The sequence below is a fragment of the Labrus mixtus genome, chromosome 2 (assembly GCF_963584025.1).
Source record: "Labrus mixtus chromosome 2, fLabMix1.1, whole genome shotgun sequence".
Classification (NCBI taxonomy): domain Eukaryota; kingdom Metazoa; phylum Chordata; class Actinopteri; order Labriformes; family Labridae; genus Labrus; species Labrus mixtus.
Window position 1 is genome coordinate 4,225,977 of NC_083613.1, and position 18,348 is coordinate 4,244,324.

The 18,348-nt window shown below is 38.6% G+C and overlaps 1 protein-coding gene across 2 annotated transcripts; it reads right to left on the bottom strand.

The window, feature by feature from the left end:
• Positions 1-119: 119 nt before the first annotated feature.
• LOC132981840 (phosphatidylinositol 5-phosphate 4-kinase type-2 beta) lies at positions 120-14,723 on the bottom strand. 2 transcript variants are annotated; one of them, XM_061047936.1, is made up of 10 exons: positions 14,119-14,723; positions 9,975-10,072; positions 9,085-9,181; positions 8,823-8,975; positions 7,547-7,693; positions 5,696-5,734; positions 4,799-4,912; positions 4,080-4,347; positions 3,624-3,727; positions 120-1,359 (listed from the first exon to the last, which is right to left on the bottom strand). In XM_061047936.1, the coding sequence occupies exons 1-10, from the start codon at positions 14,260-14,262 to the stop codon at positions 1,279-1,281; spliced, it is 1,245 nt and encodes a 414-aa protein (XP_060903919.1). In that variant the 5' UTR covers positions 14,263-14,723; the 3' UTR covers positions 120-1,278. The 2 variants fall into 2 exon arrangements, with proteins under 2 accessions (XP_060903919.1, XP_060903927.1); XM_061047944.1 differs by having other exon boundaries at positions 4,086-4,347; positions 14,119-14,722.
• Positions 14,724-18,348: the final 3,625 nt, after the last annotated feature.

The window sequence follows — 18,348 nt, forward strand, 5'->3', positions numbered from 1 at the left end:
GCATCAACACGTCTATCTCGTGACTTTTGGGCCAGTTGTCACGGAGACAGCTTTGATGTTATCACATGCCATAAAAAATAAAGTCACTTAATGAAACAATCAGAGTCCAACAACAAAAACAAGATAAAACTCCCTTTAATATGCAATGAATCATTTTCAAGTAACCTTTTTTTTCTAATGTCTGTTGGTAACAAAACAATACTGTATACAAACACAAAATTGCTACATTAATGTAAACAAGATATAAAAATGATCCTTATGGTAATAAAACAAGTATTTGCTGCAGAATTCCCCTTTTTATGTGAATTTTTTTTTCTTAGACCAACCTCCACCAAGCTCACGGTTAAATTTAAAAAATATTCAAAAACAATATGGCAACGTAACATTCAAACACCAAGTTTTTTTTCCTGTTTTTTTCTTTTCTGTTTGTTTTCTTTTTCAGTTTTAGTCAAAACAGTCAGACGCTAAGTTCAGTGGTTTTGATGTTTCAACGTACTGGTGGAGTCTCATGTACACATCAGCCATGCATTTTGATATTGCATTCATTTACGTAATACACCATTATATATGAATGTTTTATCCCCTGTTGTTCCAATTTGTCAGCAGTAGTTTGTATTTTTTTTCTGTTGTAACAGAGAGAGAGAGAGAGAGAGAGAGAGAGAGAGAAGTCTGAAGGCGACCGTCAAAGAGTTTGTCATGCAATCTGACCATTCAGCATCTGTGTGAGTTGTTTACATCCGTGTGTGTGTGTGTGTGTGTGTGTGTGTGTGTGTGTGTGTGTGTGTTTGTGTCTAATAGAAATCATAAGAACAACATCGACATGAACAGAAACCGAAGAGACTCTACTAACGAACTGGTAACTCGTTCAAGGCATTAGTGAGACAGTTTCCGTGCTGGCGTGAGGAGTAACAAGGTGGCTGAGGCGGGTCAGGAGGCAGACATTTTCTTTTTTAAAATAACAGGGAGATTATCAGGATGTTCCAAACTAGCTGGGGGGGGGGTTCATAAGTTTTCCTTGCGGTGGATGAGGGAGGCAGGGAGATTTGTGTGGAGAAATTGTAACAGGCTCAATGCATCCTTCCTGCCAGACTCATGCTGGCACCGGGAATATACTGATATTTAAAAAAAAAAAGAACATTTAAAGGACATAGAGAGGCAGGGAGCAGGTGTGGGGGTGGGCGGGTGTGGGGGAAATAGAGAAAGAGAAATAAGTGCGTGGCGTTTGACAGATCCATGACAGGAAGTGAAAGGCTGGACTTGGGGGAGGGGGAGATGAGTCTATGATAGGATGTTGGACATGAACTCGTAGAATCGTTTAGAGTACTGCTCTGGGTTCACTGTCGAGATCTCGGCTCCCGCCTGAAAAAATAACATCACAGAAGACAATTAAAAAGATGGAGTGACACAAATGAAAAGTGTTATGTGCATTAAAATACTCCTCCAGTCCTGATTATACAACCACACAGCTCAAAAAAAACCTTAAAGGGAACACTTAAATCACACACCTGACCATCTTGACAAATTCATTATTCAAGTTTTGAAAATTCTTACAGATGTATTTTGTATAATTTGAAGTCAATGGAAACCAAATTCATCAACCCACTGAGGGCTGGATTTAAACGTGACGTTCATCTGCTCAGTTTGAACCTGCTCTCATCTGTGTTATTTTTTTTCTTTCCCTGTTCTCTTCTTCTTTTCCTCCCTCTTTTTATGATGGCCACATTAACACCAAACATTTTATTTGATTATTTTTATATATATATGTAAAATGTTCTTCTTTCCATTAATGTTGACACATATATATCTTTTCTTTTCTTTCTGTTTATTTTTCTTGCTACTTCCCACTCAGCCACTCACTTTAATGCATTACACTGCCACACACACACATTCACACTTTTCTCATACACTACCTCAACTTACTACTTGACTTTTATTATATCTACTTTAATTGTATTTGTCTTTGCTAATGTTTTGCGTATTTTGATTTTGTTTATTTCTGTTTTGCCTGTTTTTGTTTATTTGCCGTTGCTTTAATTGTCATGTCTATGTGCACATTTTTGTTTTGTACTTGTTCACCTCATCACAATAAAAAATAAAAAAATAAAAAAATGGGCTGCCAATTTTGGTGTTTTTATGGGTAATGCCAATCGAGCGACCCCGTGCTGGGCAGTGAGCAAAGGTTCTACAACTGAACATCAGGGCCTCATGCCACCCTCCAGTGCTTCCTCGCACAAAGGAGCAGATACCGGTCCTGCTGCTGGGTCGATGCCCTTCTAACGCCCTGACTACTTAGCTCTCCTTTGTGTAACTACTGGTCTCCTGGGGTCTCCCCCATGCTCTTGAGAATGTGCTGGGAGACACAGCAAACCTCGCCACTGCACATATGGACGTGCCATGCTGGAGCAGCTGGACTACTTGTTGCCACCTGATTGGGCTGCAGGTACCACCTCATGCTACCAGCAGTGACAAGGACCGTGGCAGAATACAAAAACTAGAGAGGAAGAAGAAGGATAACGAGAGAGCAACACATGTGGCGGCCACATGATAAACCATTTCTTTTAGGGTTGTCTTGCTTTTGCCTCTCCACTGTACCTGTTGTCACTGTCGTTTGAAGCAAAGCAGGAGGAACTGATTCACAATAACTTGAGCTTCACAAAATGGACAGATTGATATCCATGAAGTTTAAGAATCAGTGTTATAATGTGACCATTAAGGGCTCCTTTAAAGTGTTTGAGCAGTGCATTTCAGGGCTTGTACATAAAAATAAATAAATCAAATAGAAATAGATCATCATGAGAATATAAACTGATATATCAATTTATATTTTCATTTAGATATTTTATTTTCAACAGAATCTGTGAAAAATGATGATGAATTCACTGCCATTTAATCTAACAATGAACTAAATGACCTGAAGTTGTCAGAGCTCACTACTGTCAAAGAACAAATGAAAAGGAACGAGATCAAAGTCATCTTGGTCATTGTGTTTACTGCTTACATTTTGATTAACAATTTTAATTAAGTTGTACCTGTTAATGCATTATAAATGCATGTCTGTCCTTGTTTTCATATTACAGTCTAGTTCTACACTCAAAAAGAGACATTTAAGTATGTGATTTGCCGAATTGGGAAATTAATTATAAAAAGAACAACAAACAATAGAAGTCAGTGAATAGGAATATTAATCCTTGGAGATAACAATTAAATCAAATATGTTATAATCCCTTAATCCTTCATATATTAAATTGATCTTTTAATATTTTAACTATTGAATGTAGACATGTTGAGCTTATAACCTTAATCAAACACATGCATCACAACATTTGTAGTCTTTGTTGTGGTTAAATCCCCCACCACTAGGTGGCAGTGTTGTCAACTAGCATCAGTCAATTAAATCTTCCACTTCCACATAACAACATTAACTTGTGAAGAATTCAACACATATCAAACACAGGCTGAGTCATGTATCATAATGTAACCCCTTCATCATGATGATGACGACATAATGTATCACCAGAGTCGAGCAAATACAGAATTCTCATTTTCTACTTCCACTCTATCGTGCCCTCTTTTCCCACATAGCCCCCAAGTGTGAAGGAGACTGCTGCAGTCTTGACACTCACCCCGTGTTTCACAGTTTTGGCAGCATGTGCAGCTTTTTTCTTAGCGTCATAGTGCGTGAGGATGTCAATGATAGCCATGAAGTATACCTCCTTCTTCACAGCACCTAGGAAAAGAAGAGCACATCACAAAGCATTACCTACCACCTGAAAGTCAAAGTGACCTGCCGGCATGGCCTCATTTCTTTGGCGTGGCTCTGTGACAAAGACATTTCTATTATTATTATTATTGTATGAAACATGAAGATTTGACCACTCCTTGTCTGTTCCACTCCTTCGTTTAAGGTTTCCTTAGTCTGCCTGGTGTAAATATTTCATCTTAACTGTCTTCACTTGCAAAAGTTAAAGGGTTAGGGTTTATTAATCTACAAACAAAGACAGGTGGTCATGTAATCAGCTCTTAGTGTGTAATATATAAAGCTACAGCTAAAATCAGTAAGTCAGAAAGTCAAAGACCACCCTCACTGTCGTGGCTCTTGATTGCGTAAACGTCCACAGAAGGGTCGAACTCCCCGGGGCCGAAGAATCCTCCACAGTTGAGAGGGTTCCCGGGGCTGTCAGGAGGTGTGCCGAAGGAGCCGGTGAGCACCCCTCCTCCCATCCCGTCGTTCTCGTACTCCTCCTCCTCTCCTGTGCCCTCCACGTCCATCTCCTCCTGCTCTGCCCGGTCTACATCATGGATGCCTACCAGAAGACTGTAGTCCATGATCTTAAGGGTGGCCAGGAACTGAAACATACACACAATAATACACAGAAAGCATTAGATGGAAGGCTTTGTTGTCTCTGATAAGGTTTTCACACATGCAGAAAACTCCTGAAAAACACCTGAACAACTCCAGATATTTCCCGGAGGAGCTGTATGTGTGAACGCAAACAGCCTTTTCTTTTTTTTTTTTCCCTCACACTGGTCTTGGAATCAATAAACTTTATCTTTACTAGTCTGGACGTAGCCTTAGTGTAACACCTTCCATTGTCAGAAATAAAATTCATCTTTTACATGTTAATGTAGAAGACAACAATGAAAAACACCCAAAATATTGTGGAACTCATATTTATTATTTTATTAAGTGTGTTCTGATTGGAGCCTGGTTGTTTTTTATTAGAGAGAAAGTGTCCACGTCACGCTTTGAGGCTTATCGATACTGAAGCAGTTATGATGAACTAGACGTGTCTCTAACCTCTACATCCCGTTTTAGCTTCTCCAAAAAGTACTTCTTGTTCTCATCTCCAATCTGAAGCTTCTGGCCTTCATTCAGGAAGTCGTTGTCTTTAAAAGTGGGGAGTTCTTTAGCCTAAAGAGAGGGATATTAAACAGGTATAAATAATGGTTATCAACATCAACTGTAGAAATGTGGGATATAAATATTACAAATAACAATTCAAACAGTCATGCAAACAAAGACAAAGAGACATGTTCAAAATCAAACAGTTCTTATCTTTTGACTAATGACAAGCAGGTATTAAAGCATGCAATTTTTTTATTTTTTTAAACACAAAAACACACAAAATAAAACAGTACTGAAAGTAAAACAAGACTATAATCCCCCCACCCCAACCTGGAACACAGGGTACCACTCCTCCATTTACTATGTTAAAAAAAAAGAAATAATAATAATAATAATAATAAAATATCTTTTTTGATTTTCTCTTCTATGTAGTATCCGGTAAAGTTTGAAGTTTAACTAAATACAATAATACTGGATCCCAGATGCTGTGAAATTTGTTCCTAGACCCTCTCAGTGAATATTTAATCTTTTCCAATTGTATGAAGTGCAATAAGTCACTCAGGCACAGGGACGCCTTGGGTGGGCTTGATGACTTCCAATGCAGTAGTATTCAAAGAGTTCTTTTCTGACTGAAAAAGATGAAGTCTTATTCCATCAGAGACATTTCCTATTACACTATCAGAGTATGCTTACACACACAAACAGAGTGATGCTGGTGTAAAAAGGTACCACTAGAGAACATCTGCTTACTTAAGACAACTTAATTTAGTTTGCCTCTTACGGTGAGCTGAGGGCATTTATTTTGGTCCCATCATGTCAGCAGACATCATGCACAGAAATAAAACTCACCTTCTCCTTGTCGCTGGCTTCTCTAGAGACCGTAGAACCCTTAACAAAAAAAACAAAGAGAGAAAATAAGATTAAAAATAGAATCAATTGAAAGCAGCTAGAGATACATCAGAAGCACATTACCCGGTGTTACTCAGACAGTTTCTCTTTGAATTGTCAATATTGGATGGGTAAGGCTGTGTTCTCAGGAGAATACAGCGCAGGAGAAGAGGAGGCTTGTGCTATGAATGATTATTTTAGGAGAGAGTAAAAGAAGCAGTCAAGAGGATCATTTGCCAAATCTACTGGTTTGGAAGTATTCAGCACAAACCCTGAATTCTTCTTTAATGAACAATATCTTTAATCTCTCCAGTGAATTTATAAAGTGGACTTTGAATTCTCAATTTGAAGTGACATGAGACGTCCATCTCGTCCTTCTCAGAAGATATCTGAAACTCAACAGATTATTTACATTTCAATGAGGTCACTATTCACTCAGTGTTCAGCGAATGCTATTTCAAAGATATTAAGTCGTTTACACAGAGCATTACTACGTCTTGATTTGAATGATTAATGAGGTTTTTCAGCTTCAGATGAAGAACAATGGGGGAAGTTTTACTTTTGAAATAAAGAGCAGGAGCTCCTGTTACACAGGTGTAAAAAAAAAACCTGATAAAAACTGCCCAGAAATATTCCTCAAGGTAAAATAACACACTAACAAAAAACAAACAGTGAATACTATAACCCTCTGGAAGAAGATTCAGATTCCCTCAGACCAGACTGATGTCTGTTTAATATTCTGAATAACAGGCGATGAAGGATGATGTGCCAAGGGGCCGTGCAATATGTCAAGATGTCACTGCTGCAGGAAGGTTTTTTTATGTAAATATAAAATTGTTACATTTTCATATGATCTCTATTTATTTACTTTTAAATTATCTTGCAACTGCTGGACAGAGTCCAAGACAAATGTCTCTTTAGGGACAATAAAGTATATCTGATCTTATAGGTTATAACACTACCTAAATCACACAAGCCACATCCTTTAAAGCATCTAAATTACAGTTTATCCTAATTTCTACAGAGGACCACCACAGATATGACTCTTTTCTCCCACATATTATTTTCACTTGACTGAAGCTGAAGCCTACATTACCCAGAATACCACTCAACCATTGACAGTTTGGTCAGAGAATTCGATATTGCATTGTCACCGACTGCCACAAATACCTGAAAAATGTTTCCCCTCACCGTTATAAAATAAACTTCTGTGAAGCTCCTCCACCTGCAAAGGTCGTGTGTATCTATTTCTATGAACACTTTTAAAACGGGGCATTTATGTTTGTAAACCTTTTCTAAAAGCAGAAGTGCTGATTTAATATGAGTGACCTCATCGTAACCTAAGTCTAGCGTACTCACAAGCAGAACACCACTGCACATGTTCAGTGGGCCACGCTGCCAGAAATAAACCCTGAAGCAAGACGGCTTTTTTTGTTTTGGCATATACGCTCAGCTAATAATTCTAAGTGATGGCATATTTTAGTAGGGCATCCAGATCTCAATCATACATCCCTTAACTAACAGACTTTGATTTCCCCTTATTGCCCCTTTTTTTTTATTATAGCATCAGTTTCACTGACGCAAACAACACGGCTTCTAAAGCTGCTTCAGCTCATATGACTGAAAAATCCAAGACAAATAAAGACTCTTTTGTTTTTCTTTTCTTTTGAATCAGGATTATACAACATTGTACACGTCTTAAAGAAATCCATAATGTATATAATGTACATGTTTTTACATCAATAATGTGTGAACTTGGTGTGAAGTCATAGCTGTTGTGAGAGATGCCGTCTAACTTCAAACACATCCTACCTTCAGGTCATATTTGCGGTGTACGGTGAGCCGATGGCTGAATACATTCCGGGTCACCACCATGTACGTCTCCACGCCGTCCACCGTCAGCCTGTACATGCCTAGGAACTGAGGGAGCAGCGTGTTGCCATGACACTCAACTATAAACTGGAGGCAATCAGGAGAGGAGAGCACAGAGTGAAACATTAAGTGTGGGAGTGAGGAATCAAATATACAGTATGAAAACTGATTAATACTGGAAACAACACTGCTCAACAGTCACAGTGTTTCTACACTCTCGCTTCATTTTCATGTATTTGTGACTTTGGATTCAAATGAAGGAACTGTAACCCTTTTCACAGAGCACTGGATCTATAAAACTGAGCATGTATTGATTAAATGGTAAGTCCAGTAGTTATAAACCTAGGCTCTTTTTCTCCTTCTACTTTGGGGTATATAATAATAGTAGGTAAGAACACTTCAGTAGATTGCTTTCACCTGCAGCCTTGAAAGGTGCAATCATTCTTGCCATTTAATCCTTGGGGATAAATGTGCCCATCAGGGTCCTTCCATTAAATATGTTTTGGTTTTTTTTGCAACTGAAGTTGTGCCTGACAATAATCTGGATCATTACAGAGATACACTGTTTTGTTTTTTGTTTTAAAGTAAAGACCATATTTTTAAACACCACCAGACTCCATTGACAATAGAAGTTATTCTACCTCGCAGAACACACAAGTCGTTGCTCCATGTCTGCTTCAATAACACAACATCTTAACTAACTGATGCAGCAGTATTCAAGCAAGTCGTGTATTCTTTAAGTGACAACTTTCTCAACTCATGGAGTCCTGGAGCCTCAGGTGAGAGCAATGTAATGTCTTTCTGATTAAAAAAACAAGAGTTTCACCTTTAACAGAAAGATCCTTCTCTGACAGGATCCTTTATTTTTAGCTTTTATTTAATTTTTTAATTTTTAATTTTATTTAATTTGTTATTTATTTATTTTATTTTATTTTATTTTTTGCATTGTTAAGGAGAGCTTGGAACACAAAAAATTAATTGCCAGTCATGACTGTTTTGCCTGCTATGTTGTGCATTTGACTAATAAAGATAACTTGAACTTGAACTTATGTAATTAAATTAAGACACGTGAAGTGAAAGTATAAGCCTGTCATTTAGCTGAACAAGCACTTTTAGAGTATGGACTGTGTTTTCAAACATCATTAATCACATTAATGATTCAGAAATAATCTGCCTTCTCTCTGTGTCTCTGTGCAGAGGTGAGAAGGACTTCTACCTGGTGATATTTCTTTAAGATGTTGTGCATCTCGGCGATGTCCTCACTGGACACTGTTTTGATTACAAAGCGGTGGTCGTAGCTGGACAGGAAACGGTTGCCAAAGCGACCCTGCGTGTCACTGTTAAGTGGAGCGCTCCTCGTCAGAGAGTTCTGCAAAAAAAAAAAAAGACAGTCCAGATACATTCATACGGCCTTTTAATTCTTTTCACTTCACTCATAAACATGGGTTTGTATCTTTCACCCAGAAGTGATTCCTCACCTGGTAGTCCTGGTCATCGATGCAGAACCTCTCCCTCAGGTTTCTGAACACCATCGGACAGTACTCTTTGAACTTAAAGCGACTAGGCAGGTTTTCTCTGACAGGAGAGAGAGAGGGAGAGAGAGAGAGAGTTACACACAGTCAGCTCAGACAAATTCAGGAAGAACTATGTATAAAAAAGGTTTGCTTGCTTCTTGTTTCTGATATTGCATGGCTCAAGCAAAAACACCGTAAGCTGAATTTGCTGCTGTCGGTTTTCTGGATGACACTTTTTTTCCAGCAGACAACAAACCAAAACATGAGGCATTTGAATCTACAAATTAACATTTAAACTTAGCATTTCAAACAAGTTTCACAGTAGTTAGTGCATCATTTTGAATCCTTCTTTCGGGGGAGTTTCTTCATGTCAGCTGGTTCTCACAACAAAACTTTAAGCATGTTTTTTTTTTTTTTTTAATCAATTCGGATGTCCTTCTACTGTCATCCTGAATCTATGTGGAAAACAGTGCACATGGTTTATAAAACAAGAGCATCATTGCAAAGCAAATTATGGCACAAAAATCATTAGATCTTGATTATCTTGATTTTATAATCATGGAGGCCAGAAACTGTGATTGAAACTCAGTTTTGATTATTCATCGGGCTCTACCCTGCAGGAATATCTCACACATAACTTATGAGTGAAAAGAATTGTTAAAGGCAAGATGTCATCAAATAATTTCACATACATCCACGTATGAGGGAATTGTTGGAGCAGACATAAAAACATTTTGGAGAGACGGCTGGTGCCTCTAACTCGGGTGGTCAGTTGACCCATTTGTTTACACCCTGACTACAGATTGTGCACTTATTAGATAGAGCAGATACTGTATACGCTGTGATGTACCTACTTGTTAAATAGGTGGTTGTCCACTTTGATCTTACTGTAGGCTTTAAAGTCATCTGGCATCAGCATAACTGGTACAGGCACGTTACTTAACTCGTTCACCTGAAGGCGAAAAAAGAAGAGAAGGAAAAATAGTTAAGATCAGACAAAGAAAACAGCCGATACATTCAATAACAAACAGTATATTTATTCAGGAAAATAAGAAACCAAAGCTGCAATATTGACTTTGTGATTTCAATATGGGAACAGTTTGCTTAAACAGACGCCTACGCAAAGTACTCCACTGTGCAGCTCCAGTCAAACAAACGGAGATGTGCTTTACACGTTGTGCCGTCAGGATAGAATCCTGCACATGTTAACTCAACAGAACAGATCTATGAGTGCACGCTGTACCTCAATGTGTACAAACAGTATGTTTTATCAGCCTCATGTAACCCACACATCCTACCAAAACTCTCCCAAAAGTATAAGCACCAATTATTTTCTGCACCAAATGAGTTGTTGTTGCTACTGCTGTGAACAAACTCCCCGATTCTGGTCTTATCTGCTGGGCATGCAGAGCAACAACAGCCCACACTAATGGACTTAACACACACACACACACACACACACACACACACACACACACACACACACACACACACACACACACACACACACACACACACACACACACACACACACACACACACACACACACACACACACACACACACACACACACACACACACACACACACACACACACACACACACACACACACACACACACACACACACACACACACACACACACACACACACACACACACACACACACACACACACACACACACACACACACACACACACACACACACACACACACACACACACACACACACACACACACACACACACACACACTTTTTTTGTTTGCAGTTAGACAGACATTGCGGGAAAACATTGAAGAGCTAACAAGACAGCAGAGAGAAAGTTGAGTCAAACAGCCTTTGAGGAACAATAGACATATCAACTACAAACAGTGGAATAGAGGAAGAACATATTTTCCTTTACATATGGTAAATGAAAAACAGATTTGATCTTGTATAGCACTTCTCTAGTCTTCAGTTCTGAATACTCAAAGTGCTTTGACTTCTCACCAACCCATTCACACACTGATGGAAGAGGCTGTTACAATGTAAAGTGACCATCAGCAGCAAGTAATCCATTCATACACATTCACATGCCACCACCTGCGGGGGGGCACATTGGGGTTAAGGGGGTCTTGCCCAAGGACACATCGAACATGTAGCTGCAGGAGCTTTGGATCTAACCGCCTACCTTGAGAAAACAACCGACTCTGCTACTGAGCCACAGCTGCCTGTTGTGAAATATATTCTCATTTTGAAGTATAACTCCAGTAATTACTTTTAATGTAATAAAAATATAACACCCTGACTTGTTCGTTTTTTGGACGATATTATTGTAAATATAAAGGCCTATCACAGATGCATTAGTATGTGTGTGTGCGTATGTTTCATATTCTGTTTTCAGACCACAATGCTTGAAGTACATTAGACATCGTGTCATTATGAAGCCAACCCCAAAACCTGTTAACAGATTTTTATCGCACATAAATAAGTATTGGGGTCAAAAACCCCACAACATGGCTCAAATGTTGAGTAAGCTAAGTAGCATACACACACAGTAGACACACACAACTGAGCAAATTAGCAGCCAATGAAAAAAAAAGTGTATTTTATTCCACAAAGTTATTATTCGTACATTTAGGATTTTATAAAGTTTTATGGGAAAAAGATTGAAGTAAAGTCACATAGCCTCCTTAATGTGCCTGGGGAAGCCTACATTAACTCAAAGGAGTGCAGTGAAATGATTCAGTGAGAGCATGTCGTTATGTGTTTTAATGTTGAGCCTCTATAAAAACACACTCGGTCCTTAATTGTTAAGGCTTCTTTTAATCATGCTGAATGGACTCTGAAGTTGAAGCTTGAATAGACCTGGCAATTATTTGCTGACATTAAAATAATCGGCCTCACTGAACTATCAGCATCAAACGGGCGTTGTGTGGTACATCATGAAAACACCAGCAGACACTGTGTGGACGTGAAGTCCTCCAGCTATGAAGCTCAGGCACAATTAAATATGCATCCAACTTCTGACTGAGAGAAGAGGACTTTGATGAGGAGTCTGTTTGATGTCTTGAAACGGCTTCCCACCCACACCTCAAATCACAGGTTCTGAGCGCTGCATCCACACACCCACTGCCAAAGTTCACCCACTGAATACTGCAGTGATAACCGTATCATTAGCTGCCTCCTTAATTCCCTGGTCGCATCCATTTCATCCACTGTGTCATTTCTTATAACAGGGTAGTTGACATTTGAGGTTCTTGTTTCATTGAGAAATCAACAGAATGCAAATCCACTGACACAGTGTCAAATGTGCTGTGAGTGTTGTCACTATCAGCAGGTTTGAAAGCTAACTAAATGTCCGTCTAAATCCATCAGGGCAGGATGCCCCCTATCACAGAAATATGTTTTCCAATATGCACCAGCATGAAAACTGAATGTACAGAACACATCATGCAGAATAACTGCTCAACATGATTTACACAGTAATCAGTTGTTTTTTTCCACCAGATACTGCTTTAACTTTATGATTTCAAATACTCTCAGGACTGTGTGCAGCATATGTAGAAGAGCATCACAGCTGGGACAATATTAGGCGACTCCAATATTGTTAAAATAATCAAATAAAGTTATGTGTTCAATAAGCAGCCTTCTGAATAATCAGATCAGAGCAAAATTGTTCAAAAGTCCACATAGAATTTCTTTATTCTCACTCCAGCTTGATAATTCATTATATCGATTGTCTTTTATTTTGTGAGTGAAACTTTCCCTTACATAGTTAGTATTGTGTCATTCTCAAAAATTAAATATTGGTCAATATCTGGTCGATTTGATCGATCAAAACATTGCTGATGATTAAAAAAATGTACTTAATATAACATAAGGGAACCACAAATACAGATTTAGTTACCTGACTGAGACAAAGAGCTCACACTGCAGATAAAAGTTAGCTGCTCCTTCTCCATTCAGAGTAAAAAGACAAGTTTCAACTCTTGTAATATTCTATTATTGTATTTTTTTATTTAACTGATGTAAATATGTTTGATTTTTTAATTTTAATTTTTAATAATTATATTCCTGTTTTCTTGAGTTGCTGTAACGCAAAAATGTCCCATTGATGGGATCAATAAAGTTTATCTTTATCTCTTTATCTTTGACAGCCCTCTGGTCACACCTGAGAGGCTGCTTCAATCAAACTGTGCAACAGTGGGTTTCTGACTTAACACTTACTAAGTGTATTGCAAATTGGGCAGCAAGACCAAACTTGCTGGTTCAGACCCACTCTATCCATCACTGGTGTCCAATCTGCCCTTCACAGTGCTTTTCATAGCCACAGGCAGCCTCAGCCAAATGTGAATGCGATCTATTTGTTTCGACTCTATTTATAGGGGGGGGGAGGCTGATGCTATGGGATAAACTGCAGCGATTGAATGCAGGCTGCAAATACTAAGCGCAGAGCAGGTTTATTGAAACAATAGGGAGGCTGCTGCTGCTGTGAGGCTGAGAATCAGTGTAACCTGCTGCTCCGGCTGCCTGTCACACCCCTCCCACTCCATGCCTGCACTACAGCTGCAGCAGCTCACGACTTGGCTGCAAAACACTTCTTCACCATCAATGATTTATGATGCCAGATTGTTTACGCTCTTGTTTTGAGTGAATATGCACAACCCTGCAATGAGGATGCTTCTTTCTTGTCTGATAAAAGCTGCAGGGAGTGGAACAGATAGGCTTTTTAAATCCCTGCAAAACGCAACGCTTCAGGCAACAAGAAACTGCGGCTAGCTACCATGCAATCACTTAGTTTAATACACCGACAGCTCAATAAGACTTGTGTCCACAATAAGCACTAAAACACGGCGACTATCTTTGGAATAGACAAATAGTAAAGAGCATCAGAGAGCATCAAAGCTGAACTGACAGATGAAGGCTAACAAGCTAGCATGCTAGCTAAATCAAAACAGGAGCATAAACAAACCTGCTCACAGGCACACAACGACACACTCTGCACGTACTCACCGTGTGGTTGACACCCCACATTAAAACGCTGAGAATGGGTTCACTTGCACGGAATAGTTTCACTTTCTGTCCTATAAAATGTTTCTTTTTCGTCTTGGTTTTGCTAGCGCTGATGGGCGCTGCGCTGGTGCAGTTGGATGACATGTCTTGGGGGGTTTAGGGTCACTCACTGTCGGTCAGAGCCTCCACACAACAACAGAAAATGTGGAAAAGTTAAGAGGGTTTAAAATCTATAAGTGCATTGTGCTCGTCGTCCAGCTCGCAGCGAGTCTCAGGTGTGTTGTTGGGAGTCAGCGGTAGAGCATTTTGTGCCGTCACCACCCTTCCTCCTCCTGCAGGCCGCGTCGGAGTCCAGAGAGCAGCTAGCCGGCCATCAGGCTACACAGCGCAGCCTCTCTTTGTGCCCGAAAAAACAACCCTTTGGCGGTCAAAACTCTCCACACCGCTGCCCCTCTTCCATTTAATTTCTGCACTTAAAAAACTGAAGTGATGCTGTTTCACTTGTCAGTGTGTAATCCCATCATGATGCGCCTGAGATTGTTGTCAATCACCGCCAACCGAGCGCTGCGTTCGGGGTCTCCTCAAGATGGCGTCCCCGCTTACACTTCACAGGCAACAGCGCCCCCAGCAGGCCGCAGGCAGAACTGCAGGGGATTCCACATCTCACCTTGACCACAGGCAGGACCTGAACCAGGATTACTCCCAGGACAGGAATAGTAAAGGCTGAAAGGCTGAGGCTTAGTCCGCTCAGTGCATCCCTCTCTATGTATTATACGTCAAATGACAACAAGCAAGTTAGAAGACGGTTAAAGCTGGGGACAGGTGCATTACTTTTTTTTTGTCTCAGCTACTTTTTGACTATTTGGACACACCAAAATCTAAATATCTTATGCGACTTAAAGAGTATTAAATGTGAATACATGTCCAAACTTGTCTGATTTGGATGGAACTATGATAAACTAAGCACAAAGCAAAACATCCAGATTTCAATCTTTATTTTTTCGAGTGGCAGAATTTTAAAATAAGGTAATTTCACAATATGAAATAATTATCTATGCCAGTAATCTTTATGTAAATTATTTATGTTTGTCTTTTTTAAGTGGAACACAATTTTGTTGAGTAAATGTGCACATCAGTAGTATCACAACTATTAATGTTACTTTTATTTATTTTACATGTAATATATGTCTAGTTCCTGTTTACATTGTGTGGGTGTATTGGCATTGTATACATATTGTGTTGGTGGGTTGGTGCATGCAGCCTTGGTATTTTTGAATGTGTCTGTGTTGGACCCCCTCGAAAACAAGGTGAGTCATCCCTCAGGGCTATACTTCAATAAATTAACTTATTATTTTACAAATGATGTTGACTTACTATGTCTTTCAGTATAAGACAAAAGGAAGAGAACAATTTCCAATGCGCAACATATTTTGTATAAGATTCAACATAATAAACACTTTGAGCCACCTTGAAACACTGACTTTTACACACGCTTTGCAATGAGACTTAGAAGTCAAGAAACAAAGATCAAATTGAGATTTGATAAGTTCAAACGTTTGGGACATTATGACAATAGTACAGCTTGTGATTGTACCCCATAAATATATATTTTAATTAGTTAATGCAGCTAGTAATGTATTTACCACAGGGTGCTTAAAACACAAAACAATGCACTACAGAGCACATGTTTCAGAATCAGAGTCGTTTTTTATTGCATTTAACACATACAAAGAATTTGTCTTGGTGCAAAAAACAGTTAACAAAGGAAATATAAAATTTGATTGCTACTACACAAGTGTTGAGATCATTTCATTTGACTTAGCTGTGTGCTTTTACCAAAGCAGGCTAAAGTAAATGATGTCATTTTGGTTTAGACTACTGTCTTTGTAAACCAAATAAATCAGGAATATATTGTATTGATTATCTTAGTTATGACTTGAAAGAAGACGTCCTAAACATTATAAAGTTACATCATGACAGTCGTAGGATCCAGTGTTTTTGACCTTTTAGAGGAACTAAAAGTCAGAATATAACTCAGCCTCTGCTGCTGTAAATAAAAACTTTTTAGGATTCATGTACAGCAACATGCAGCAGTGGGCTGTCATTATTTAGTTCTACTTTTTTTTTTTTTTTCAAATGTTTTAGTTTGAATAACTGTCTGAAGGACTTCTTAGAGTTGATAGAACGTGCAGCCTCAGCCCTGCAGGAGCTGTATAATGATGATCTAGATGGACCGTGGACGATACACATCAAAGAATATAGAGGAAAACAATTTAAGTGAGCCCATGACAAAGGGAAAAAAACATTTAAAATTCACTAAAACAACCTTTAACTATCACAGAGAAGATACATATGTAAACAAATAAAATCCCAAAGTAAGGTAAAACATCAAGCAAAAATAAGAAATGAAAGTACAAATAAATATGTAGTGATGTTATCTGCTCTGCATGCCCTTCAGTGTTTCTGAAGTCCCTGACTGCAGAGGGTTATCTTCCTGACGGACACAGATTCACCTGCTGCTCTTGCCTATTCCAAGTGGATTAAAACAGCTGCCAAAACAAAAATCCATATTAAGTGATTTACAACATCCACAATATATTGTTGGGTTAATAAAAGTCAATAAAGTGAACAAGTACAAGGAAATAATTGATATGAAAACCACCGATGAAGACTTAAAGGCAGAGGCAACATGAGGTGAGGTATCTTCAGTATAAACAGCAGGATAGAAAGATATGTGATGAGGTTTGTTTATTGTTCTTCTCTCAGGTCCTGAGGCTAACCTTTCCATACACCGAGACAACAGTGGCCATTACATTACATTACAGCTGTGCTCCGTCTTGCTCTGTTAAATGTCCAGACTGTCAAATTTCACCCCGTCATCAGTCAGGTTGTGACCTAGTGCATCTCCACATCTCCAACAAATAGAAGTCAGGATAGCTTGCATAGGCCTGAACTGACCACAACACAATCCTAACAGCTTGCATTATTCATTATTTATTGTTAATTATCTATTTATAAACACAAAGGACAAATCCAAAACAACACAACTGCTGCTACCTTTTTCTTATTGCTGCTGCTATTTTATTATAAATCTGTACTGGTATATTTTATTTAGACATGTTTATTACTGCTACTGTGTACAGTATATTATTTGTATATAACTTGTGTTTTTATTTTATTCTTTGTATCTGTGTGCTGTTCTATCCTTTGGTGTTACCTGCTGCTGGAATCTGAATTTCCTGAGGGAACCTTCCCAAGGGATTAATAAAGTTCCTATCTATCTATCTATCTATCTATCTATCTATCTATCTATCTATCTATCTATCTATCTATCTATCTATCTATCATTGAAGCTGTGTCTGTGGTTCTCTCACAGGTTCATAGAATTGAAACCTCTACCTGGTCGCTCAGGTAACGGCTGACTCTTCATTGACTAAAGTATGGCTACACATTTTGTGATTGTCAGCATGAACTTTCTCTGACCCCATGAAACACACTCCTGCTGCTGCTCGTCTGTCTACTGTTCTGTTTACTGACTGGCATGATACTATATCATCTCTTATCTGTCTGTTCATTTGTGCTGCTTTTATTGTGAGCGTGGTTACCTGGAAAACGGCTTTGTAACCTCAGATTTATGGGTTCAGCTGTCATTTGATGCATAAAACAAAAAGAGATGATTACAACACGTATTCCACTGACTGGGTTAAAATACTTCATAAATCCACACAGGGCTACAGTTTATGAAAATAAACACTGTGTGTTTGATCAGACAATCATGTGGATTTTAAAAACATCTTTGTGTCCCTGTGTATTTAAGTCGAACATTACTTCATTTTTATATCATTTGATTTTTAAAAGTGTTTGCACTGTTGTTTCTAAAATTAATGTTTAATATAGACTAGGTCTAAGTTAATCACTCAATAGGCCTAGACATGGTTATTCAATGGTTATATTGTATTGCAGTGTATTGTAAATGACCAAAATAACAAAGTTCATAGTTGTATTGCTCAATGAAAGCCAGAAGACACCCAGCAACCATATTCCATAAAGAACATCTGATGAACAAATCAGTGCTTTTGTAAAAAAAACTATATATATATAGTTATATTTCTGAGCCTTTTTTATAAAAAAAAATATTCAGATGAAACGGAACAAGACTTGCTAATCTCCAATTAAGTTGCAGACGTGTTTGTTGGGCCAGCCCTCAGCTCGGCCCGGGACGTGAGGCCT

Excerpts from the sequence above, each read along its gene's own strand:
- LOC132981840 (XM_061047936.1), bottom strand. The coding sequence starts at position 14,262 with ATGTCATCCAACTGCACCAGCGCAGCGCCCATCAGCGCTAGCAAAACC. Across the intron at positions 8,976-9,084 it reads TCGATGACCAGGACTACCAG|AACTCTCTGACGAGGAGCGC; the intron begins GTGAGGAATCAC and ends TTTTTTTTGCAG. Across the intron at positions 5,735-7,546 it reads ACCGCAAATATGACCTGAAG|GGTTCTACGGTCTCTAGAGA; the intron begins GTAGGATGTGTT and ends TTTTTTGTTAAG.